Source organism: Boleophthalmus pectinirostris, unplaced genomic scaffold (genome assembly GCF_026225935.1).
Source record: "Boleophthalmus pectinirostris isolate CB_2022bp ecotype Guang Dong unplaced genomic scaffold, ASM2622593v1 HiC_scaffold_9, whole genome shotgun sequence".
NCBI lineage: Eukaryota > Metazoa > Chordata > Actinopteri > Gobiiformes > Gobiidae > Boleophthalmus > Boleophthalmus pectinirostris.
The window spans coordinates 28,402,437-28,429,313 of NW_026571541.1; the positions used below are offsets into that span (position 1 = coordinate 28,402,437).

Consider the following 26,877-nt stretch of genomic DNA (forward strand, 5'->3'; position numbering starts at 1 on the left):
GTAATGTGGTAGTGCAGCATAACCACACTGCTAGGCCCCCTTATGTTTATATTTTGGCTAATATATCATTTAATTTCCCTTTTTAATAAACACTTTTAGTCACTATACTTAACTAATATTATTTTCATCCATCATCATCTCCTTTCATCATCTTTTACTTTTTACTGCAGTCTTAGAGCATAATTTAAAGGCATTTTTTAAAGGCATTTTCTTTTTTCATAAGGTCATGTGCATATTTTCTATTGTTGATTACAGTCACAAAACAGCACCAGTGAACTCTGAGTGCCCCATATGTGTAAATATAATAAATTACTGGACTGAATTGAACTGAATGACGTAGACAGAGTGACCAGATGTCCCTATTTACCTGAGACAGTCCCAGTTTTGAGCCCTGTGTTACTTGTCTCAACAAATTTGTCCAAAACCAGAACTCCACCAACAGTAAAAAGCCGAATATATTCGCATTTATTTAGATAAAATGTAAAAACCATGCTTGCAAATGACCATAAGACAGTCCCTCAAATTACGACTGGCAAGTGAGTAGAGAATGGACAATGTTACGAGCTCTTTTCACCATTTTATTTATACCAACCATCCTAACCCACATGTCTCCCAGTTTTTAGTTCTAAAAATCTGGTCACCCTAGACATAAAGCATTGATTTACCAGATTTGGTCCCATTTTGTACCCACCTACAAAAAGATATGACTGAAAAGATTTGTCATTCTCACAGTATGCATGACGTGGAGCATTGATTTTTCTGTTTTTGTCCAATTTGTAAATCTACTCCAATCACAGAGTGTCCAATCTCTGACTCCAGTACAAACATGGACTTCAGAATGATTAAACTCTACTCTTACCATATAAATTAGTCATTCAAGATTAAATATTATATCTTATGAGTGTGCAGAATTCCTCAAATGTCTCCCATAAACAGTTTGAGTTTAGTGGGTACTGATGAAGTTTATTTTTTATTTTATTTTATTCAAATAATACACATTGCTTTATAATCCAACAGCAAGACTGCATCTAACAATCATAACCAGGCACTGAATACAGAAGTCTATGGCCATAACTAATAAATAAATAACACACTCAAGCTTCTGCATTCATATCCACTTCATTGATTTCTATGATAAGCTTACATAATATCGCCATCTTCTGTTGAAGTCTAGTACTGCACTTGCTGGAGCATCCTGAGCAGATACATCCGTCCTTACTACACTGCATCAGATTAAAACGTGTAATCATACCTTTTGTACACATTAAGCGCTTTTTCGTTGTTCTAAATTACATTAAATATTATAGTATATATGGTATTTCAACTTTAGTGTAGTGGTTTTTCACATTCCCAGTCTGTGGTCGTATCACTGACTTCGCATTTTTGCTATTTTATTGGCGGAAACACTTAAATACAAGTTTAATTGTAACTGCATTTTTTATTATATAGAATTAATTTGCTAAATACGCCTCATCTAAGACACATAAATCAACAAAAGAATCACCACAATAATACAATTTACTTTAAAATGCTTTCTAAGAATTCCCATCCTTCCCATTCTTCTTTGAAAACTACTGCTCATAAAATTACTCAAAAAAATATGTGGGTCATTTCTAAATATAATGTCAGAATTGTTATTTTCTTATTGTATCATTAACTTTTCCTACGTCAGTGAACGCACCGCTGAATTACAGGAAGTCGGTGCAATGTTTTCCAAATGCAGTAGCCTGAGAAAGCTATCTCCACTATCCTACTCCCGTTCGCTTCTTTACTGCTTTGAGCTGTCGAAATGAACCTGTATGCAGCTTAAATGATCTTAAAATATGTTTCAAGTCCCATCGCTGTGTCTGCAAAACATAAGGAGTAAATCTTAGCTAAAACGAAGGCAAGGTAACGGAGCAGCAACAGTCCCGAAGCTACAGTACTTAGGTTCGTAGCTTAATAGTTGTTATAACTTATTTTGATCGCTTTAATTTACGAGCACAACATGCATTTTAACTAATTTTTACTGTGCTTTGCTATAACTTGTAGTTGTATTGGAAACAGATGTGTATAAAAGGATGACATGCTTTTGATTGCACTATTTGCTATCTTTATTTATCTGTCTTTATTATTTATCTATTCCTTATGTTAAAAAGTGTACAGCTCACTAAATGCAAGGTCTATGCAATAACAAGATGCTCATTTACCTATAACAGTTTGATTAAAAAATATTGAACATACAGTATTATCTATAATCTAGTTTCAATGTTTGATGTGCAACTAAACTCGTCTTTTCTATTTGTTTTTTCAGTGTTGTAGTATGCTGGACGTGGGCAAGTGGCCAGTCTTTGCACTCCTTCCACCAGAGGAACTGCGCCTTATCCGTCAAGCTTGTGTCTTTGGCAGTGCAGCCAACGAAGCCATCTATGTAACAGTCAATGACGAGGTAACACGAGGAAAATTTGGGATCGTTTCAACATTACGTCTCCGCTGCGATAAGATTAGAGTAATATTCTTTGTCAAACTGGGTAGGATGACTGCAGAGCTCAAAATAGACGGTCAATAATGGGTGCACTCCCAAGCACACCAGGATAAGCAGATAGAATGGAGCTATCTTTAGACGTATGGGCCTAATACCTAAGCAAGCACTGTTTACATCCTGTTCAAAAGAAGTATCACACACCTAATCTCTTTTACTGGGTTCAGCTTTGTAGTCAAACATGGACAAATATTGAAAAGAGATAAAAAAAAAAAAAAAAAGGGCTTACATTCAAGAGGTATTCTATGACAAAGCATTGCAGCTACTCTGCAGAAACAAAATCCCTTGTCATTATCACTAGTGGAAATCCAACAATAAAGAGCTGAATTTTAAAGTCCTCTGTAATGTTTGGTTAGAAACAGAGCCACTGAACTGGAACCTTAAATAAAATGTTGTATATATGTTATCATTAAAGGTGCATTTTGTAACTTTACTGGTGGAGAGTCTGTCAAATGCTTTTCTCCATGGAGATGTTATTACCAGTACTTTGTTTAGAATGTTTCACAGTATGGTATTAAGTCTTTTTATCTTCATGAAGACCAATCCAGGCCAAGTTACAGGTCAGATCTGTGGAGAGGCAACAGTCAATTTTTGAGCTATAAAACCACCTGTGATTTAATAAATGTAAGGTAGCGCTGTTTAATGTCATATTTGACTTATTTATGGTTAATATCCTTATCTATGTAATGACTGGGCTTATCTATGTAAAAGTCCAGCGTCTTCTCAGTCAGCATAAAAAAAACAAAAGTGAAATTATGCTTTCACAATAGCTGTATAAACTGGTGCTATTATTCAACTGCAAAAATGTGACTGTTTCAGGTGAAGGGATTTTATTTTAAAGTCATAAGATTGACCTGTTTGTGGAGCCAGCGCCTAACAAATAGTTCAATATTTGTGGACTTTCTGCTTGGATATTTCTTTAAAAAATGGGTAGTTTCCCATAGAGTTCCATAGAGCCCTGCACTTCATCTGAAATTGTAGAAGGTGTGCCACGTAGAAATTGCATTGCATTGCACAACTTTTCTGGTGAAGGATTTACTACTTCCATGGAGATGTGCATTCCATAGTATGACAGTAAACATATCCATCTAGCAATTATTAATTACGGGTGTTTCTACTGCTCAAAAATACATAAGTTCTTCTTCAAGTAGGAGTAACTGTCTACAGATCTAAATTTTTATGTAGTGTAGTGCTGTAACCTGCTTGTCTTCATTGTGCTAGATAGATTTAATCTATATGGTACTCTTGAACATTCTAGATCGGGGTTCTCCAACCTGTAGCTCGGGAGCTACCAGTTGCTCTTCACCCCTTTCCAAGTAGCTCTCCAAGGGATTTCGGAATTATACCATTGTGCGGAATAACAAAAATGTGGTTAATTACATACCCATTACTGTTTTAAATATATAAATTTGAAGCCCAACCTTGTGCACTAATAAATGGACAATGATTTATGTTTTATAGGCATCTAACTGTACCCAAAGATTCACCCTCTTTCTAATAATCGTCTCAATTTCTTGCAGCCACTAAAATAAGTAGCTCTCTGGCATTTTTGTTTTGTGTGTCACTAGAGGAAAAATGGGAGACCTCTGTTCTAGATAAAGCAATAACATTTCCATGTAGACAAGCAGGTGGCGGACCCTCCTCTAGAAATGTTACACAGTGCACCTTTTAATATTTGATGAATACCTCTGAACTTCTGTTTTTTCAAAGACAGTGTCAAAATATCCCACATATTGAATGGCACCAATACATTTCCAATAATAGTTTCCATTCCCACATAAATAATGCTGTTTTTCTGTGTCTTGTTTGTAGGTGTTTGCGCTGGGTACCAACTGCAGTGGCTGTTTGGGGCTGGGAGACCTTCAAAGCACCATCGAGCCGCGGAGGATTGATGTTTTATGCGGAAAGAAGATTGTGTCTCTGAGCTACGGAACCGGGCCTCATGTGGTTATCGCTACAGCAGGTATCTAGGACTCTTTTATCTGTGTGCAAAGGGGGGTTTGCACAGGAGACCTCAGAGACATATTACAGCATTAGACACGACACTTTGCTCTGTTTTTGTGATTATGTAAGCTTTGTGGGTGAAGTAAATGGGTGGGTGAATCATGAATGGGAATGAGTGGTGTCACGATACAAAAATTTCAAACTCTGATTTCAGTACTAATGAATAGACTTGATACCTAATACCGATTTTGTTACCACGTTGATAATAAAAAAACACTGTATCTTTCGCCAATGTGATTTTCAGCACTAAATAATAGTACTTTTTTTCATATTACCATGTACAAAGTTTGGACACACTCTCTAATTCAGTGTTTTTTTTTTAAATGTTTCCCACATTCTACATTTTATATTCACAAAACATCATATATATGTAGCAAGATATATGGAATTAGGTAGCAAAGAAAAAAAGTTAAATAACACTACTTAATATTGTTTGAAAAAGCAAAAGGTAGCTATTTTAAAGATTTAAATACTCTTATTCTTAACTACATGATTCCATATATCTTGTTTCATATATTTTATGTTTTCTTTGTGTATCTAAAATGTATAAAGTAGGAAAAATAACGAAAAAAAAAAACACACTGAGTAACATTTTGACTGAAAGTCAAAGATATCAATCGCATGTATTGCAAAATCATGATTGTACTGTGAGCTGTGTGTATTGTATCGAATATCACTCTTGTGATTTCCAGCCCTAATTTTGAAAGAGAATCTGTTTATAATGATGGATGTAGTGGTGTTTGAGGGAACTTGTGAGGTTAGATAAGGGTAGATCTGGTGAGTCATGAACGGATGAAAATCTAGATCTCATTTTTATTATATAACTGTTCCTCTTCTAAACTTACAACAATAACGATTTATTGATGTAGTCTGAGAAGTCTGTCCAAAAGAGTATTCTTTGAAGATAGTAGCTGTTTGTAGATCACTAAAGAAAGGGCATCTTTTATTCCACACAAGAACCAAATTTTTAGTAAAAGTCATGGCACAAAATAAAAATACAATTGACTACATGACCTTGGGCATTTGTAGATATTTTTTGAATAATTTTACTTCTCAACTCTCTCAAACCAAAATTATTTTTCCCATAAATTTTAGAAAATAGTTTAGTAATAATTGAATAGTTATAATTTTGTATAAATTTCACAGATCATTTATGAAAAAAAAACAAACACACTTCTTTAATCTATAATAGAACCTGTGAAACTGCGAAGCCTAATGCTCTTGTTTGTCTGTGACTTAAATCCTGTCCCCTGTGATACTGTGGCACTAAAGCGGGTAGTATAAATCTTAGAAAGCACCTGCTGCACTTCTGCTCCCCATTAAATATTAACCTTTAGCTGATGTTTGCCTTCTGATTTTCAGATGGAGAAGTGTTTGCTTGGGGACATAATGGCTACAGCCAACTGGGCAATGGGACCACCAACCACGGCCTGACGCCTGCTCTTGTGTCCACCAACCTCCTCAGTAAGAGGGTCACCGAGGTGGCCTGTGGCTCCCACCACACCATCGCGCTCACCACAGATGGAGAGGTGATTCATCTATTTGTTTTCTGCATGATTTTACCCAAGCCCTGTCACAAAGCAGTGTCCCCAAATCTGGTTAAAACATGCAGTCTGTGAGGAACACTGCACAGCACAATGGATATAATTGGAAATCATATTTTATAAGACGATGAGTTTTAAGTATTGTTCTTTACCTTCTTGTCAGGTTAAGACTTCTACCTTCTCATTTCACTTCATGATAATTAATTAATGATACATAAGAGCCAGATTTTCCGTGTTATTTATGTTATATTTTCATGAGAAATATCCAAAAGAGAAATTCATAAAAGCTGAACCTCATCATGTTTATAACAAACCAGTGTGCTGTTAGTATACACAGGTGTGTCCTGAGATATTGCCAGTTGTGCCTAGGAAAATTCCAATATCATTTAAATTAATTCTCTCATGTTTTTAATTGAATAATTTACCATTTTTGAGTGAGCAACTTCTGAATCACTTGAGAAAGCAAAGCAATCACAATTGCCTCAGGAAAGTATATGAATATTTTTCTTGCATGTTTTTATTCAGTAATATTTCAGTGGGTGATGTTCTGTGGAATCAAGAAAAGGTTGAAAAATATTGGACTAGACCCAAGAACTCACTAAAATCAGCATTTTAACAATTTTGCTGCCCCCTATTGGAATTATATCGTTCAATATTACTGGCCTATGGAATTTGAAACCAGCAATTTAGTATGCTTTAGTAGCAAAGTATTTTGTGTGATTGCTCAGGATGAACATACGTAGTTGATGTTAACAAATACATACATGGTGAGTTTATTTAGGTATTTATTTTTGGCAGTTTCTTTTTATTACAACAAGAAAATGCCCCTAAACTAGAACTTCCATTTTTCTCCGTGACATGTTTTACTTTTACCACTCTGCACATATTAACTGAATGTAACAATTTTATCTCTTGTGTCTTTAGGTGTTCGCCTGGGGATACAACAACTCAGGTCAGGTGGGTTCAGGCTCCACAGCCAACCAGCCCACCCCCCGCCGAGTCAGCAGCTGTCTGCAGAACAAGGTGGTGGTGAACATCGCCTGTGGACAGCTCTGCTCCATGGCCGTGCTGGACAATGGGGAGGTAATGTGTGACAACTCCGAGAGATGTTTAACACCACTACGTCACGTGAGGGCAGAAGAGCAGGTTTATTCGTTATGGGTCTGAACTGTGTATTTCTTTTGGTTTGCAATTAAGCTTTTAGATAAAGCTCCAGTTTGCAGCACTCATTTCAAACATATTCACCACTATAAGAACTGTAACCTGTCAACATGGTGTAAAGGTAAACTACAGGGTTAGCAGAGTTTATTCAAGACTGAATGCACTCAGGATGTTTTGTTGTTTGCCGAGGTAGTCATGCTGCTACCTGAACAAAGACAGCTATTGCAATTTCCTAACCATTGCAAACACTCAAATTGCAGTTTGAGCTCATCCGGCAGCCTTTTTTATCCTATTACAATATGTCAAGACTAATTAAAGCTGTTAAAGACTGTTCAGAATGCTGCTAAAAACACCTGGTTCTCCTTTATTTAAAAGACGTATACTCTTAGTGACTTAGTTGCAAGCACTCTTGTTTGCTCGATAAGTAGGCATGGGACGATATTGTAATTTGGTGTCACGATTATCATGGTCGATTAGCGATTATATCACGATAATGATTAAAGCTGCAGACAGTTTAAAAATGTTATGGATATGAATAGTTACCGTTTTGATGTTATGAATAAGTTCCATATTTAAGCAATTGCTATGGAATTTTACCTTGTTATAAGTGAAAAAAACAGTGATCTAGATGCAATCATCATGGATAAGTGGCTTTTTTCTGCACATTCTGCTGATAAAATGTTGATTTATATTTGTTGGTGATTATCACGATTACACAAGATGTCCCACAAATGATTATTGTGTGCCCCTTTTTTCACAATAAACGATATTATTGTTTATTGTCACATACGTATCAATAAGGTAGAGGTAATAATAATAATAATAATACATAACACTTGTATAGCGCTTTTCAAGATACTCAAAGATGATTTACATGAAGAGACAAACAAAGGCAAACGAGAAAAAGATAGTTAATGGAAGTTTTTTTTTTTTTTTTTTTTTTAAGAGATGGGTTTTCGGGGCTTTTTTCAACATGTGGAGTGTGGATGAGTCTCTGATGTGTTTGGGCAGGGAGGTCCAGAGGTTGAGGGCAGCAGCAGAGAAGGCCCTATCCCCCCAGGTCTTATGTTTAGTCTTGGTGGGGGGAGACAGGAGGTTGGCGTCAGCTGATCGGAGGGCACGGGTGGGGGTGTGGTGGTGTAGGAGCTCAAAGAGGTAGATGGGGGCCAGGTCGCGGAGGGACTTGTACACAATGGTGAGGAGTTTAAATTGAATGCGCTGGGGGACGGGCACCAGTGAAGATCTCTGATGTGTTCACAGTGAGGAGACGGGCAGCAGAGTTCTGGATGGTAGTTGTGACTAAGCCTAGATAAAGATCTGGAGACCGGACTCGTGACACTCACTGCTCCTGACGCGTTGCCCCAGCTGAATTGAAGGATATTTTTAAGTTAAACATAAACAAAGGGAAATCTATGCAAATTAGCCATGTACTTACATTTGTTGTTTGCTTTGGAGCATATACGTTATTTAGTAGAGCTGTGTCTCTGAAGAACGGACAGTCATAGAAAATTCACTTCATTGGTTACTGATTTACAGTCTACTGTTTGAAAAGCCATGAAAAACAACATATGAAGAAAAATATTTGACAGAGTTTGTTAGAGAAATGGCCATACTTGTTAGAAAAGCACAACATCCTTATAAAACATGACATTACATTAGTAAACGTACATATTTTTCTTGTTCCAGAGTACTTATTTTATACTAATATGCAGTACATTTCAATAATACAACACTTTAAAAAAAAAAAAATTCTGCTGCTACATTTCAGATTTATGGCTGGGGCTACAACTGCAATGGACAGCTCGGTTTGGGAAACAATGGCAACCAGCAGACCCCCTGTCGGATCGCAGCTCTTCAGGGGGTCGGTATTGTCCAGGTAAGTGTTCATAGCCTGCTCATGTATAGGCACTGATATCCAGATAAATATATGTTCTGTATGTCTGCTCTATCCGTAGGTGGCTTGTGGATACGCGCACACACTGGCCCTTTCAGACGAGGGGCTGGTCTATGCCTGGGGAGCCAACTCCTACGGACAGCTGGGGACAGGAAACAAGAGCAACCAAGCCCTGCCCACTCTCATAAACACAGACAAGGAGAGGTGAGTTTACGATCTGAGGGTTAATTTTGTATGTCTAAAGCCTAACGCACACCAGGATGCTTTGATGCCGCCTCCATTATTTTCAATGAGCCAGAACACACCGGACGCTCTACCGCCGCGGGGTTTGTTGAATGAAGACATGGGAACACGTCTGTCCTACAAAGGCAAAAGAGCTTAACTCGGCTAGTGTGTAAAACTGAGAAAAATTACTTCAATGTTTATGTTTTGTCCTGACAAAAGTATAATAGGCAAGGCTCCCAAAATTTGACAGTTAGTTGCTATAATGAAGAAATATTTGTATGCGAAAAATAATGAGCTCAAAATGTGATCTTTGACCCTTATTTGGCAGTTTCTGTGCTCTGCCTTTGTATCATGAGCCAAAAATAAGGAGTCGTGCAAAGGCAAAAGGCAGAAACTAACATGATTATTTGCTTCATTTTCCATTATTTTCCATTATAAGTACACCTCACCAAGGTCGAGTCATCATAGTGCAATAGTGTTTGAAATGATATAGAAGAGCTTTGAATTTCCTATTTAGTTATCAGGACTGTGCGGCAACACTTACACAGTTAAACAGTTTGACAGACATGTTACTCTGCAGTATAGTATGTACAGTATGAATAAATACACCAAATACTTTCACATTAATGGTAATTTAAGTATAATTGAATACAAAGGAATTTTAATTTAATGTTTTGAGACCCTGTGCCAAGGCCGCAGCAAAAAGATGGAGGCGAGAGGTTGGATTTTGAAATAAAATATATTTATTAACTAAATCACAAACAAAACATTCATTGTTACCGTCTTTTGCCTTTGCATGACTCCTTTTTTTTTGGCTCATAATACAAAGGCAGAGTACAGGAACTGCGAAATACGGGTCAAAGATCAATTCTGAGCTCAATATTTTAATTTATTCACATGATAAACGAAGTTTCCAATACCCCCAAAATGATATTAACAAATATTTACAGCATTCTGCCTTTGTAGGTCAGACATGCTGTCATCAATAGAAAACTCTGCAAAATAGAACTTTCTAATTCCTGCAATTTTCAACTTTTTTTTTTGCATTTCTTTGCAAATTGCTCGATTGGGGTAAAACTAAAATTTATATTTACAATGTGTATTATGCCACCAAATTAAGTCACAATACTCACTTTGAAAATAACCAAATGTAAGTAACGGACAACACTTCTTGAATTTATTGCTGCTTAATGTACACATTTATGCAGCACTTGGAGGTGTCTGAAAACTTAATCATAATGACTCATGCCGTTACACCTCTGCTCTGAGAAAGCACTGGGCACAGAAACTCTACACTTTTTAATGAACTTTATGGACCAATTTAGGTGCTTTGTATATTTTTTTGCATCTAGTTTTTCTTTTAAATTATGGACTGAGGGTTATTTGTGTCTAAAATAAAGAATAATAAACAATAATAATAATTGCGTGTGTTGTCTCGCAGGATGGTGGAAGTAGCAGCCTGCCACACGAGCCACACGTCTGCAGCTAAGACCCAGAGCGGGCAGGTGCTGATGTGGGGTCAGTGCCGAGGTCAGGCCGTGGCCAGTCCTCACCTCACTCACTTCAGCTCCACAGACGACGTGTTCGCCTGCTTCGCCACGCCCGCCGTCACCTGGCACCTCCTCTCTGTTGGTAATACAAATAACACTCATACACCGGGAACATTAACAACTGAACTTGTATTTTATTAGGTTTAGAATGGAGCATGGAGTTGACTATTATATATTATTTGGTCTTGTTTAGGTATTTTGATTTTTAACAAAAAAGGTGAGAGTAACTAACTGAACTGAGCTTAAATCATCTCACCTGTTGTAGTTGCAGCTAAATCAGCTCTTTCTGGTCCAATAGTATTAAAACAAAACTCGGTGTCAATGTGCATTCATTTATAAAAACAATCAAGACTTGCACTGAATTTAAAGAAATTGAAGATCAGTTGCTAAATGCAGAAACAATCAAGGTGAATATAAGTAAATTTTACAACATTATTTCAAACAAAGGTCAATCATCATTCCCAAGGTTAAAGAAGACATGGGAGAAGGATCTAAAATTGACTTTAGAAAATAACACTTGGTCAATAATGTGTGAAAAGATATATTTTCCATTTACCAGTAATAAAATTAAAGAAGCAATTTTTAAATTCCTACATAAATATTATCTTACACCTGTAAAAATGAATAAAATATCAAAAGATATCTCTACAAAATGCCCTTTTCCATCCTTTTATGCAAATAAAAGGATGGAACATATTGTCTATGTATAATGTATATGTATAATATGTATTGTTTGGTTGGGGGGTGGGAAGGGCAGAGACTGTTTACTATTTTGTTTTATGCTTTTTATTTTATAAAAAAAATAGAAGTTGAAAAAACAAAACAAAAAAAAACTCAGATTAAAGTCTAACTTCAGTCACAGAGCTTCAGACTGTGTAGCATCACACCCCCAGGGAATGTTGACATCCGCTGCAAAGTATTCATATTTTACCCTTTTAATTAACTTAGCATAAATAATTTAATTAATAATTAAGAATATCTGCCATTTTTAAAGCAAGACAATAGAGATGTCACTTGGAAGGAAGCATTAAAAAACTGGGCAGTGTACCTTTAAGAAATTGCAGTTGGGTGACAGGTTATGAAAACAATAATGGTATGAAGCTGCTTTTGAGAGGAATTTTCACTTTGTCCCATAAGCACTTGCACACAGAAGTCAGATGTATGGAAGGAATGTGTGTCATGGAATGTGGAGAGGCAGGAACAAACAGGATACAAGCTTCCTTCTTTTGTCACAGACTCTTGGGGATTGATCGGTCCTATATGAAGTGCTCCCCAAATGAGAAAGAACATTTTAGTGTAAAGTTTACTATGAGAAGAAACATTACAATTTAAATGTGTATTGTGTAACTTTTCTGGTCGAGGTTTCATCAAATCATTTTCTCTGTTGCTTTGACTTGAATGTTTCACACATATTTACGTTTCACAGTTCTTCTCTCAAACTAAAAACACTTTGTTCCACCTTTTGATGTCAAGTGTCAATACACAAAGTTCTCCACTGTATTTTTAAACTCCTTACACATTCACTAGAATCATTTGGATAATTTCAGCTCTGGAATCGCCAATCTCTACTGAACTAAAGGTAAAAAGGAGCTGTTAACTTTAGTTAGATCTACAACTGAATGACATCACAAGGTGGAACAGAGCATTTTGAGCTTTGGGGATGCAGACAGCCTAATAATCCAATAACTTAAACGTGTGAATGAAACCAAACACATCTCCAGGTATGTTTTTGATGAGGTAACAACATTCTAACATGGCTTAAAGCTCAAAGAGTCAGAAAAACTGGGACTAGCCTACGCATTTCAGTACTTTTGTTTTGTGAATCTGCCTACACTATACTAAACTATTGATTAGTTTGGTTTAGTTTAGTTTATTAGTATATTAGCCAGTGCACATAAAGGTCATATGTTTGTGCCAGGTTATAGCAATATTGCTTACACCAGGGGTCTCCAATCTTTTTCCTCTGGTGAGCTATTTTTACAAAACGAAAATGCCAGAAAACTACTAGTTTTTGCGGTCACAAGAAATTGAGTGAATATAAGAGTCACTGCCTTAGATGAGGTACAGTCAGATGTGTATAAAACATAAACCATTATTCATTTATTAGTGTACAAAACTAGGCATGAAAGTTATAAGTGTACAATAGTAATAGGCATTTAATTCGTCAAAATTTTATTTATTCAGCACAGTACATATAATTCAGAAATCCCTTGGCGAGCTACTTGGAAGGGCATGGAGAGCTACTGGTTGGAGACCCCTGGCTTACACCCAAATAAAATAAAATAAAATACAAAGTATATTAACGCAATCATTCATCCAGTCAATCAATGAGTAAAACTAGTCTCGTTCAGTCTCAGTCATCACATCCATACACGTTTGTAGATACTTTGCAAACTATTATATTGTCTTTTGTGTTTACAAGATGGCGATGACTACCTGACCGTCGCTCAATCTCTGAAGAAGGAGTTTGACAGTCCAGAGATCTCAGACCTCAAGTTTCTAGTGGATGGAAAATGTATTCATGTCCATAAAGCCCTGTTGAAAATCAGGTGAGTGCAAAACCAAGACTCGAGACACATGACAGTAAACAAAATCAGTATTATCTAAAGGCCTTTGTTTTTATTAGAACCTAGATTCCTTGTACTTAGCAAGGTTCAGGGTTCCCTTAGTTGAGTTGCATCAGATTTATCCACTATCTGATAGTCTTGACCAAACCTGACATTGAGTGATGGGTGAAATGCAAAGGGCAATTCCATTACAGGTTGGATTGTATGGTACATTTGACCCATCCTTGAACGCCAATGGGGCCACCTGTCAGGAGCAGTGATCTTCAGCTCTTGAGTTAACCTTGGTCAAAACTAACTACATGGACCAAGGTACAATATTCTTGGGTTTCAGCTTCCTGTTACATCCAGTTAACATTTTGAGGACTTTTCCCTCATGCAGAAGATATAATATTTTTTCAAAACGAATCATGGGACTCCAAAGAAGTAAAAATCACACGAGAAATCAAATTTTTTTAAATCATTTTTCCAAGCGCACCCTCTATCTGCTCTCACTGATTGGAACACCTGCAGCAAGCATCCACATTTTTGTTTTTTCTGTACATATAGTATTTTGTTTTAAGTGTTAATCACAGTGGTAACGCTCCTAATTCACTTGTACATGAGAACTGCATGCTTAAAATGCTTCTTGAGGCATCAAAGTAATCTTTGAAACAACTGCATATACAGAAATATATATATGTTTATCTAATAAGAAATAAATAAGCAACTGCAGTTCCTATAAACTGTTTTTCTCCATGCATGAAATCACTTTATCATTCAATTACACTTCCGTCACGCTTATCTGTGCGGCAACTAACAGCCACTTATCTACCACATGAGTCACTATACTTCCAGTGTCTTCATAACACACTTTTTACTTTCTGCTTGGGCTCTTCTTGACTGCGTTAGCCTCCAATTTTCTGAAAACAATTGTCAGATACTAATACATACTAAAATTAGATCCTCGAGGCCACATTCACTGATTCCTGAAAAGCTTTAGAATGATCTTGAGCTGTATGAAATTTTAGTATCATGACAACATTAATTTGCAGTGGAATTTATTTATTATTTATTTACTTGTTGTGGTGGTGAATGGACAAAACTGAAAATAAACTTGGACTTCCTAGTTGGTCTTGTATTTGTTTACGACCACAGCATTTATTTTTCCCAAGCTGCTCATGCTGCCGTACTTGCTGAGTAACAAAACATATGCAGCCGTTCTATTTGAGGTAAACTGTTGTGTAGACCCCACTCTCGCACACATGTCTGCCATGTTATCGTATCCATGTTGCGGCGCCTATATTTAAGTACCATCTGTTGTGCGCCGTTTCCTCGTCTTTCCTGTTAATGTCACAGGGACGCAAACGCAGACATATTGTTTCCTCTTTTGTCTTTTTATAACCAGACGCACACCCACAGAGACACGCACACACATACATACATACATATAAATATACATCTAAACATACATAGATACATATGACATACATACATAGGCAAGGCAAGTTTATTTGTATAGCACAATTTGTACACAAACTAATTCAAAGTGCTTTACAGAATAACAAAAACATTAAAATCACAATCAAAACAAATCAAAACATAAATAATCATCATAAAATTAAAGATTAAAATAAATTAAAAAAGAGAGAGACATTAATTACATAAATTAGAGAGAAGAGTGCCGAAAACATTTCAGTCATATGAGTCAAAGTAGAGGCCTGTCTCACATCATACAAACATACAAATATACATACATACATACATACATACATACATACATACATACATACATACATACATACATACATACATACATACATACATACATAAACATACATACATACATACATACATACATACATACATACATACATACATACATACATACATACATACATACATACATACATACATACATACATACATACATACATACATACATACATACATACATACATACATACATACATACATACATACATACATACATACATACATACATACATACATATAAACACATACATACATACAGATAAACACATACATACATACAGATAAACATACATACATACATACATATAAACATAGATATAAACATATAAACATACATACATACATACATATAACATACATACATACATATAAACATACATACATACATACATACATATAAACACATACATACATACAGATAAACATACATACATACATACAGATAAACATACATACATACATACATATAAACATAGATATAAACATATAAACATACATACATACACACACATACATACATACACACATACACACACATACATACATACACACATATAAACATACATACACACATATAAACATACATACACACATATAAACATACATACATACACACATACACACACAGAGTCAGTACATTCCAGCCAGCGCTCATTTGCACCGTCAGGAGGAAGGAGCCAGACAGTCTACCCCGGCACTCACTGCACCCACATCACATGCAGCTGACACCCCAAGATGAGAGGAAAGGCTGAACTCTGACCACAGTGAGGAGTCTGAAGATAAACGCCGTGTGTCATCACAACATATTCCACCGTGTAGAAACATCTACAGATGCACGTATCCTGGTTTTTCAGTTCCGACACACATATCAGTACTATGTCTCTACAAATATCCGATATTAACCGATACCAGGGATACCAGTAGGGACTGAAAATGTTTTTTTTTTGTGCTCAAAATACACTTAACTTGTTACAAAATTGATCTAATTCTGTTATGAAGCTGCTACTTAGTCTGCAAATAACTAGTGAATCACTTTATATGAATTAAAGTTCAAACATTGTGAGACATCCTGAGCCTCAGTCAGTAAAGAGTTCAACCCTGGATGTTGACTGAACCAATATCATGGAGCCAATACTTGATACTGCAAATTTTCCTGGATTGCCATCAGTATTTGACACCTGTACCACATCGGTGCATCCCTTGAAATATCAGTATTATATTAATTGATTTAACAAATATACATGATTCTTTGTAGATGTGACATGTAGGGCTGGGAAATATAACACTGTTGATATATGGTGACGTATTGGTGATGATAGGAAGTTTTGATAACTGCACAAGCTCTGCAAATAATTTCCTCTTAGTTGTGAGGGGAGGCAGATGGAGATTGTGGCTAACTGCTACCACAAATGCCTAGAGCGACTTAAAACACACTGTGGAGGCTCTGCAGAGACTCAAAATTAAATAATTAAAGAGGTAACATGTGAGGAGTGGAAACAATTTATAGCCATAACTTAAATAGCTTGAAAGAAGTTAAGTACAGATATTATAAAAGCCACTATTAAGCAGTTGGGGTGGGACAAGATACAGTTTAAGGCACGAGACAAGATTTGGACATTATTTGAACTTAATAAATTGTGCAATCCAGTTCCCAATTTTGGCCTGACTAATTTTGATTTCCTTATTTCATATGTCTGCTTTCATTGTAACACAGCTTTTTAGGACTCTCGCTTCTCAAAAAATGTAACTGGCTAATATTTGACTAAATTTTTTATCTAATCCAGATGGAAAAACATGGGAAAAAAATCCCACATGATCATTTTCAGCATGTGTGCACAACCTTGGGGCAATTTTGTCTCACGGGATTTTGTGGAACCAGATCTTATCCCATTTCTATTAAGCAGCCTTCAGCTTTTCGCTTTTATATCATCACACTGCCTTGGTTATGTCTGCCAGATGTGACCAAAATTATTATAAACCGAATAAAATGGTTGTCCAAATTATCTTTCTGAACATACACAATACAGACTTTTAATAATTGTCATTTAACACGAAATATTTAACAGTTTCTACCCCCAAATTTTGATTATTTACAATTAGAAATGACTCAGTCGTGATAAAAATGTAATTAAATGCCCTACTTTATCGGCATTATTTTCTAGTTTTCAGTTTGAATGTGGAACATAATAATGAAAATGTTATAATTCAAATGAACGATTATCCAAAACAATGACATTCACTGTTCTTATTTATTTTATATTTACATGAATCCTTTTCCTAGTTTTAGGTTAACCACAGGTGCGTCAAACTGGTTTAGAAATTAACTTTTAACCATATTAGTGACGTCTGAATTAAAATCAACCATTAAAGAAAATTACAAAACATTTTTCCTTACCTTTTTCATTATCTCTTTTCCAGGTGTGAACATTTCCGTGCACTTTTGAACGAAACCGATGAAGATGCCATTGAAGTCCATCAGTTCTCCTACCTGGTGTACCGAGCCTTCCTGGAGTATCTCTACACCGATACCATCAACCTGCCACCAGAGGACGCTATTGGTGAGACAAAGTACCAAACCTGTCAGCAGATCTGTAGTGAAGGCCAGAGATTAGAGAGAAAGTGAATGTTTTCGTAGCTATTACTTCATTAACTGGTATAGTACCAGTGCTAAATATTTATTATATTTTTAGACAAGTCAAGAAGTGGTTTGTAAAGAAAAAAAACTTAAAAAATTATAAAACATTCTGATTATGAACTATATATTCTACAAAATTTCATAAAAATGCAGAAATAATTTACACAAAAGGAGAAAAAACTTAAAGGTCCCGCTTGTCTCCATGGAGTTATTATTGCTTTGTTAGGAATGTTCTGTAGTATTACATTTAATGATCTAGCATTTATTCAATCACATGTGTTTTTAATGCTCAAAAATAAATTAGGGGTAACCTCTCCACAGATCTGAACCGTACGTTTCACTGGTGGGGGTTACTTGCTTGTCTCCATGGAGACAGATACTGTACGTTTAATATTCAGGGTTCCCACGGTCATGGAAATCCTGAAAAAGTCATGGAAATTAATTAAATTGCCCCGTTTACATGAGAGCTTTAATACTGATTAAAAATAATAAAATTTAGAATAAAAATTAATTCTGCTTTAAAAAACACCATGTAAACACTTACTCATAATTAAAGTTATTTGGAATTCAAATTAAATCCGAATTAAATGGGTGGTTTATTCCGATCATGTAAACGTTTCCAGTCCTGGAAAAGTCATGTGATTTTGTAAATTCAATGAAATGGAAAAGTCCTGGAACTTTAGTATCTCTGGCAACTACAGTGTTGTGTTAAGTTATCATTAGGCTGTTATGATTATTCCCAAGTGTATGCACCTTTTGTTTAAAAGAGACGATAATAAATGCACTGACAGTATTTTGAAAGTTTAAAAATATGTAATATAATACAATACTATAATACAAACCATAATGTGAGTGAAAAGGGTTAACATTTCCTATTTAGCCCTAAAAGTATGATCAGTTCTACACATGTAGGTGCCATCATGGAAAATTCATTTTAGGTCATGAAAAAATCATGGAAAAGTTTAGAAATTCTGTCAGTGAAAAAGAGTGGGAAACCTGAATATCATACTGTACATTCCTAGCAAAGAAAAGAGCTCAGAGGTGTTTTAAGTCTTGTGTGTAAAACCTACTTTTATTCTCTGGCTTTTAATACAGCGGGAGTTGTGTGGTCCTCTGTCTTTTATTTATTTATTTTATTTATTTTACATATTTACTGCTATTTTATGATTTTTATGATTTTGCTTTTATTTGATTTGACTGGTTTTATTGTTTTACGACTGGTATGACATAATTTTAGCAATTTATGTTTTGGTGATCTTCATTTTATGATCTTTGTGCAGCACTTTGAAAACTGCTTTGTTTGTAAAATGTGCTGTATAAATAAAGTGGATTTGGATTTTGAGAGTAGAAAGACAGATTACTAAAACCCTCCCGCAGAACAGTTGCATAATATACCTTTAAGCAATTTATTAAAGATGCTTATTTCTCAAAGAATATTTATTGTATAACTTATATGACGGTCCTTATTTACTGCACAGTTGCTAGGCATAACCTGAATTTCTTCTACATATATACGTCACATCTACTCATGTCCGAGCAGGAAGCAAAATTTTAAACGTCACCAAAATTGTATCGCTAGGAACAATGCTAAGGTAAATCTGAAATATATTTATGTTAATTACAAATGAGTGAAATATTTAGTTATTTTTATTAATATTATTTATTTATTTTCTTTATAGATTGTTTATCTTTCTTTGTGTGTCTCTGTGTGTCCTGACATGTTGATGCTTAATGAAAATAACAATTAATGACAAAAAACAATAACAATTGAGTGAAAAGTGTATTCACATGCTCTTCCTTGATCCTTGTTTTCAGGGTTGTTAGATTTGGCTACGTTCTACCGGGAGTCGAGACTGAAGAGGCTGTGCCAGGAGACCATCAAGAGGGGCATTTCAGAGGAGAACGCCATCACTCTGCTGTCTGCTGCGGTCAAGTATGAAGCCAAGGTAAGGCCCAAGCACTCGCGTGTGTCTGTGGGGAATGCATTTGCGTTTCAGTCCTGTAATTCTGTACGTTAAAGGTGCATTGTGTAACTTTTCTCGTGTCTGGCAAATGCTTTTCTCCAGGAGATGTTATTGCTTCATCTGGAATGTTTCACAGTGTGGTGTTAAACCTTTCTATCTTCATGGAGACCAAACCAGACCAAGTTACAGGTCAGAACTGTTCAGAGGCGACCCTTCTCACAGTCAGAGTGTCTGTTTTTCTAGATATTTTTGAGCTACAAAACCGCCAGTAAATGTTAGATAGAGCTGTTTAATGTTACACTGTGGAACATGCCAGGCATTGGGTTGAGTTGTTGTACAGTTGTATGGAGTATTGTATGAATGTAGTCCTGTATCTGTCACTGTTTGAGCGGAGCTGTTGGAGCCTGTTGGAGAATGAGCTCCTCTGTCCCTTTGTAGAGACCCTGCACGGTCTTGCCCTGATCCACTCCCGGCGGTCCAGTGAGCCAGACCGCCAATAGACCACCATTATAAAGTTAGTACATTTCCAAGTCGTTCTTTTAATTTTCTCATTAAGACACTTGCCGGAAAAAGAAAAAGACACCATGGTGGATGCCACAGACAGCCTAAACTGAATAGGCCCTATTCAGTTGATTCGACTTATAAAATGAACTGCATTTAGCCTAGTCTGAGAAATGCTACTGTGGGACTAGATCCAAACCAGAGTCCTGACCCAGCGGGAGCAGCTCTGGTTCAGGCCGGGCTCAGAGGAGCTGGAGCAGGGAGTAAGGTTAGGTGTCTTGGCCCGGAGAAGCTCGACTATTTTATTTTATTTTTTTTTTTTTTTGAGGTTTTTTAGGGAGTGTGAAGGGTTAATCGGGGGGACACTCTCTGTATTTCACTCACTGCCTGCCATAAATTGGGAAATTTATGACCTGACCACAGACAAGCCATGTTACCAGAACCTAGCTACCATCATCGGGACCGTCAATATGGCGACCAAAACTAAAAATATCACGTGACTGCAGGGTCTCTATAGTCTGGTGCCAGTGGGTGAGTTGTTGTACAATTGTAGGGAGTATTATCTCCTCTGTCCATCTTTAGCCTGGTGTAGTGGGTGAGCAGGAGTGTCCATGATAGAAGAGTAGTTTGTCCAGTGTCCCCCGTCTCTCACTGTGACAAATGTCTCCAGCTCACAACCGATCACGTGAACAGATTTATGGATCAGTTTGTCATTCCGTCCAATTTCATTTTTTACTGGTATTTGGATAAGAACCATGGAGAAACAACAACCTTTCAGTATTCCAGACAATTGTTTATCTGTGATGGTTCAACATCAGAGTGTGAAAAGGGAAAGAGTGGGCAGGACTAACATTTCGAAGTAAAGTGTACTTACCTCATGGTTCAAAATTCCTTACTACAACCCCTTTGACCGACTTACCTCTCTTTCCCAGGACCTGGAGGAGTTCTGCTTCAAGTTTTGCGTCAACCACCTCACAGCTGTCACCCAGACGCAGGCCTTCGCAGACATGGACCACGATCTTCTCAAGAACTTCATCAGCAAAGCCAGTCGTTACGGGGCCTTCAAGAACTGACCCGCGGAGTACCGTGCCCTGACACTGTGAGGCAGACAGTTCCAGGGCGCGCTACTCAACTCTACACCAAAGTAAACAGCAGACTCATGGATACTTCAAAGCCCTCACGTCCGGGAGGTAAACAGGAGAGCCAGAAGGAGGTTATCCTCTCCCTGCCCTGTGTCCTGGGTCCTGGTCCTGAAAGCAGCCCAAACACTCAAGATGCTTTGGCTCTGAACACTAGATTATATCACCAGTGGAGTCACAAGCAGAGTGTTGAAAGGTTAAAAGGCGCTGTACCAGATTTTTACTGTCTTAAAAACGTAAAAATAGAACTACCGTATTTTTCAGACTATAAGTCGCTCCGGAGTATAAGTGGCACCAGCCAAAAAATGCATAATGAAGAAGAAAAAACATATATAAGTCACACCGGACTGTAATTTTTACTTTTTGGGGGAAATTTATTTTATAAAATCGGAGACCAGGAACCAACATTTCATCTCGAAATGCAAGTTATAATAATACTTATAGAACAGATAACAACAGGCTGTTAATTTAAGAACAGTTATTCAGATAATTATAGCATAAATTACATAACATAACAAGTTTACCAAACTCTCCATCTTACTCCAAATCACTAAATCTATTGAATTTTTTATCCTCGGTGTCACTTCTGAGCAACTCCGCGACCTCCGGAGGTAAACTGAGCGCCGCTTCCTCTTCTGTGTAGCTGTCGTCAGATTAAGCATCAGTTCCAATTAGAATTATTCCGGCCTTTCACAGTCCCTCACAAGTTTCTCGCTCACTCCAAACTTTCTTTCCGCTGCTTGATTCCCGTTTTTGGCTGAATATTTCACTACTTGCAGTTTTTTCTGCAGGCGACATGTGCAGTAGATTGAAGTGACAGTGGTACAGGAGTAATAGGAGCAGCAGATACAGACACACAAGCCTAGAGCCTCTCACGGCTATCAGTGTGAAAATTTTAATATATAAGTCGCACCATAGTATAAGTCGCAGGACCACCTAAACCATGAAAAAAGTGTGAATTACAGTCCGAAAAATACGGTAATTCATTTTAAACATCTTGTAATGGTCTAAAGTTCTTCCTCACTTACCTTACACATACCGAGCATTCTAATTATTCATCACAATACATTTATAAACTCTTTACAACTTTTTGAGATTAGAGCTAAGAACAACTAGCAAGCAAACCATGTGATTCATGATTCTCTGACAATAAATTGCTTTATAATTAGATGCAAACAGTACACAGCTGACTTATTTTGACCTCAAGAGCTGCTTATATATATATAATAATACATTTGTACTGGGGTAAGACAAAGTTTGCCGAAAAATCGGGTACAGGGCCTTTAAAGACAGAAATGTGCTACAATTTGAAACCAAAAGACATAAACATTTAGAATTCTGTGCAATAATATGTTCTGCATGTAATGATACTAATACTAATACAACAGAAAAGAATGCAAAAAATTTACATTAGGTATTAATATCTGAAAATATACTGTAAAGTGCTGACAAAAGGTCAGAAAATTAAAAAATAGTTGTAATAGGGTCAAAGCACATTACCTGAACGTTAAAAAGTCAGTGTCAGTGTTTTTGAATTTCTTGTATGCAAAAAATTTGACCCAATCAATACCAGTGCGAGTTTGAATTCTAGCAATAGTTATTCTAGGAAACAATATCGTAGAAGTATATGCAGTAATATGTTTGTACTTACGCATTTTCAAGCCATATTATAGAGAGATTGAATAATGCATGAGCTCCCTCTTTATCAAACCCCAAAACCATAGAATTTGATGAAATAATAATATAAATAAAAAGTAAAAGTCATGGACTGAACCCACATATGCTGCTTTCTCCTACACCTTTTAGCCTCTCCAATAATCTCCACCGAGAGAAACATGCAAAACTGTGAAAAGATGCACTTGGAATTTCATCGCTCATATCTTTTTTTTTTTTTTTTTTTTTTTTTAATATGTATAGAACTCATATTTTATTTTTGCTACTTTATTGTGACACTTTGCCATTCACCACTACAATACGACGAGTTAAAATGGCACACAACACATTTTTTAAATTATTATTTAGTTAAAAAAATAAATCAGAAATTAAAAAATACAAACTGAAAATTTGAGTTTAACTTTTTTCCATTTTTTATTTATTTTTTTATTTTTTTTCAAATTCCAGAATAATTATCTGTCAGTAAATAAGTCAATTAATGTGGATAGATCATTTTGAAAGAAAAAAACACTATATAAACACCAATCAGAATTAAGAACCTTGAAATTACACCCAAAACAAAACAAAAAAGTCTAGATTCAAAAAGAGTGAAATCACAATAAATATTAAAAATTCAAAGTGGTCAAGTCAAGCTTTTAGGGATGGGATGAAACAAAATTTCCACAAGACAAGACTAAATTTTATCCTAATTCCTAGTATAATATATACATTTTCACGGTTCACTTTCCAATTTTGGCCTCACAGTTTTGTCATTTATTTAATTTCATAGTTTTGTCTCCAGTCTAGTACTGTTTTGTGCAAATGTAAGAGATGCAAACACATGGGGAAAATCTCATGAGATAATTTTTCTCTTGTTTGCATGAGGCAGTTTTGTCTCTTGAGATCTTGTCGCACGAGATCTTGTACCATCCATACAAGCTTTGTTTTTATAGCACATTTAAAAGCAACCTCAGTTAACTTGATATCTGAACAGACCAAAATGGTACACCCACTAAAACGTTCAAAAGTTACAGTATTGGGTTTCTGTGTATATGTGTATAATAGCGTTGTGCAATGGCAGACTGAGACACAGAGGTGCAGCTGGTCGTAAGTCTGAGATAAGGACATCCTTCTGTGTGTTTACCCCGCTCAGATTAACCCCGTCACTGCTGTTATCTGCCCTAGACAACTCAAGTGATTTCTGAGCTCTCTACAATGTTACTTTACGTTATTGTCATGTTATTTTACTGTTTACATGTTTTATATCAGTGTTTGTTTTGTTAACAGTTGTATGTGTCCATGTAATCCACTCAGCACTAAGTGATAATCAAAATATGTAGGGCTGTAACTCTTTTAACGGTGCACTGCATAACTTTTCAGATGGAGAGTTCCCTAAGTGCTTGTCTCCATGGAGATGTTATTGCTTTGCCATGGTATGACATTAAACGTATCGATCTAGCATTTATTCATACAGGTGTTTCTATTGCTCAAAAATACAGAAATTCCTTTTGTGAACAGTCTGTTTCACTTAGGATTCGTTCGCTCGATGGTAGGCGGGTATTTTTTTTCATTTAACCAATCGCTGCTATTTGGTCGTGACGTATGTAATGCGCCGCTAACAGGACAAACTGGTATATTAAGCTTTTCCCAAATCCCGTAGGAAGAAGGGCAATAACTTCTTTCCTCTTGATAAAATTCACCAAACATTCTCTTTTTTTCTGGCTTTAAATCCTCAATCTCGGGAATCATTGCCAACTCAGAATGTATGGCTCTTCGTTGATTGGCTTGTGCCCGAACTCGCACTTCTGGGGTTCTTCCAAACTGTCAAGGGTATTCTGATTCCTGACCTGGTCGCTGGAGAGAAATGAAATTGAGTTGAGGCACTAGGTTGTAATGTAGCATAGTGTTGTGACCTGCTTGTCTCCCACGTGATAGATCTTATACACAGGGTTCCCGCAGTCAGGGAAATCCTGGAAATGTCATGGAAATTGAAAATGTCTTTTTCTAGGCCTGGAAAAGTCATGTCAATTTGTAAATTTAATGAAAGTTATGGAAAAGTCATGAAATTCTAGTGTCTCTACTAAAAGTGTCTCTACTAAAGCGTAAAGAGATGACACTAAATGCACTGACAGCATTTTGAATGTTAAAAACTATAAAACCAAACCATAAGGTGAGTGGAAAGAGTTAACATTTTATATTTAGCCCTAAAAGTCTGATCAATTCTACACATGTAGGTGCCGTAAATTCATGGAAAATTCACTTTAGTCATGGAAAAGTTTAGAAATTTTGTCAGTGAAAATGAGTGGGAACCCTGTATACATGATCTAATCTATTCTGTGGAACATTCTAAACAAAGCAATCATAATAATTTCCAGGGAGAGAAGCAGGCGGCGGGCCCTTCACTAGAAATGTTACGCAATGCACCTTTTAATATAGATTATAGATAACTACTTGGGCTGCACGTTATTTGAAAATGTTGCGATACGGCTGTTTTAAACTTTAACAGAGACATAACCAGGACTAAATCAGAGCTAATTTCGGACTTAATTAGGAAAACCATTAATAAAATCAGCTTTGTGTAGCCCTAATAAGTAGCGTTTGTTGATTGTCACTGCCACAAAATTCCTGGGATAGGCCACTCATCACCACTAATGAATTAGAGTAGCTGAAATGTTTATGTTTTTTAAGAAGTTACTTTTAACCAATTCTTAAACAAAATTGGATGTTACTATGCTTTTATTTGAAAAGCCAATTTATTGTATGTATTTTTCCCTTTTTTTCTAAAATTAATTTCTGTTGATATTTTGTATTGTATATGCCTTGCCCTTACTGTGCAAGGGTCTAAACAATTAAAGAAAATGACTGAAAAATGAGATTACTGTGATTTTTTTTTTAATGTGTTTTTGTTATTATTATTTTGTTTGGCGGCATAGTATCTGTAGTGAATATTTATCATAGTGGAAAAAGAAATGCAGGAAGTAGCGTTGCGTTGTAAAACTGACTATCTCAAAGTGTGAATGAAATGTAGAAGGCCAAGAGTTGAAGAGAAGAGACATGAGGCTGGAGTTCTTCTAACACAGGAGAAGTTTATTTACATCAGGACCCAGCACAGAGACATGGGCCCTCAATAAATTATGATTGTGTCCACTGAAGTCTAGTACAGTCCAGTTTGGCTGTGCTTCCATTGTAGGGAGTATTATACCTTGAATTTCTTACTACTTATGTCATCAGCACTGAAGATTACATCAAAATGCAGGAACTATTTACACACTAAGGCATTTTTCTGACAAAATAAAGGTGTTGTAATTTATATTTATTCACCTAAGCATATTTTTAAAACATGTTTTGCGCAATCATATTTCTGATGCTGTTGGCAATTAACTTCTTACAGCGACATGTGGTTGAAGTTTGCCAATAAAAGCGCAAAAATGCATCTGTCTTTGTCACGATGTGCGTTTGGTAAATGTGCAGAGGCTAAATCCCACTGCAAAACCAGTAAGACAATGTAACTCAAGTTAGAAAAGTGAGGAAACGGGTTTTAAAATCCTACACACTTTCTTCGCTTTCTTCACAGTTTTGTGTAAAGTGCCAGTGGAAGTTCTCTTAAAGAAGGGTTTCTCAAACTGTGGGTGAGGCGCACAGAGTGTTTCTGTGTAGTACAGTTTGCTTGGCTTATTTTATGCTTAAATGAACATTAATCAGATCATCAATGGAGATAGATTCATAAAAACATTGACAGTGTTGGGAAGGTTACTTTTAAAATATAT

General features: G+C 36.2%; 1 protein-coding gene across 2 annotated transcripts; it reads left to right on the forward strand.

The window, feature by feature from the left end:
• The first annotated feature begins 1,700 nt into the window (after window positions 1–1,700).
• rcbtb2 (regulator of chromosome condensation (RCC1) and BTB (POZ) domain containing protein 2) lies at window positions 1,701–25,980 on the forward strand. Of its 2 annotated transcripts, XR_008631445.1 has the most exons (13): window positions 1,701–1,929; window positions 2,294–2,428; window positions 4,334–4,484; window positions 5,888–6,054; window positions 6,994–7,152; window positions 8,999–9,106; window positions 9,186–9,328; window positions 10,791–10,981; window positions 13,322–13,448; window positions 17,637–17,776; window positions 19,669–19,799; window positions 20,256–20,331; window positions 21,251–21,385. XR_008631445.1 is itself a non-coding variant. In XM_020937685.2 (12 exons), the coding sequence occupies exons 2-12, from the start codon at window positions 2,303–2,305 to the stop codon at window positions 21,389–21,391; spliced, it is 1,584 nt and encodes a 527-aa protein (XP_020793344.1). In that variant the 5' UTR covers window positions 1,701–1,929; window positions 2,294–2,302; the 3' UTR covers window positions 21,392–25,980. The 2 variants fall into 2 exon arrangements, 1 of the variants encoding a protein (XP_020793344.1); XM_020937685.2 differs by lacking the exon at window positions 20,256–20,331 and having other exon boundaries at window positions 21,251–25,980.
• Window positions 25,981–26,877: the final 897 nt, after the last annotated feature.

Coding starts and splice junctions, on each gene's coding strand:
- rcbtb2 (XM_020937685.2), top strand. CDS start 2,303: ATGCTGGACGTGGGCAAGTGGCCAGTCTTTGCACTCCTTCCACCAGAG. Junction 2,429..4,333: donor ATGTAACAGTCAATGACGAG/GTAACACGAGGA, acceptor TCTTGTTTGTAG/GTGTTTGCGCTGGGTACCAA. Junction 19,800..21,250: donor CGGTCAAGTATGAAGCCAAG/GTAAGGCCCAAG, acceptor TCTCTTTCCCAG/GACCTGGAGGAGTTCTGCTT.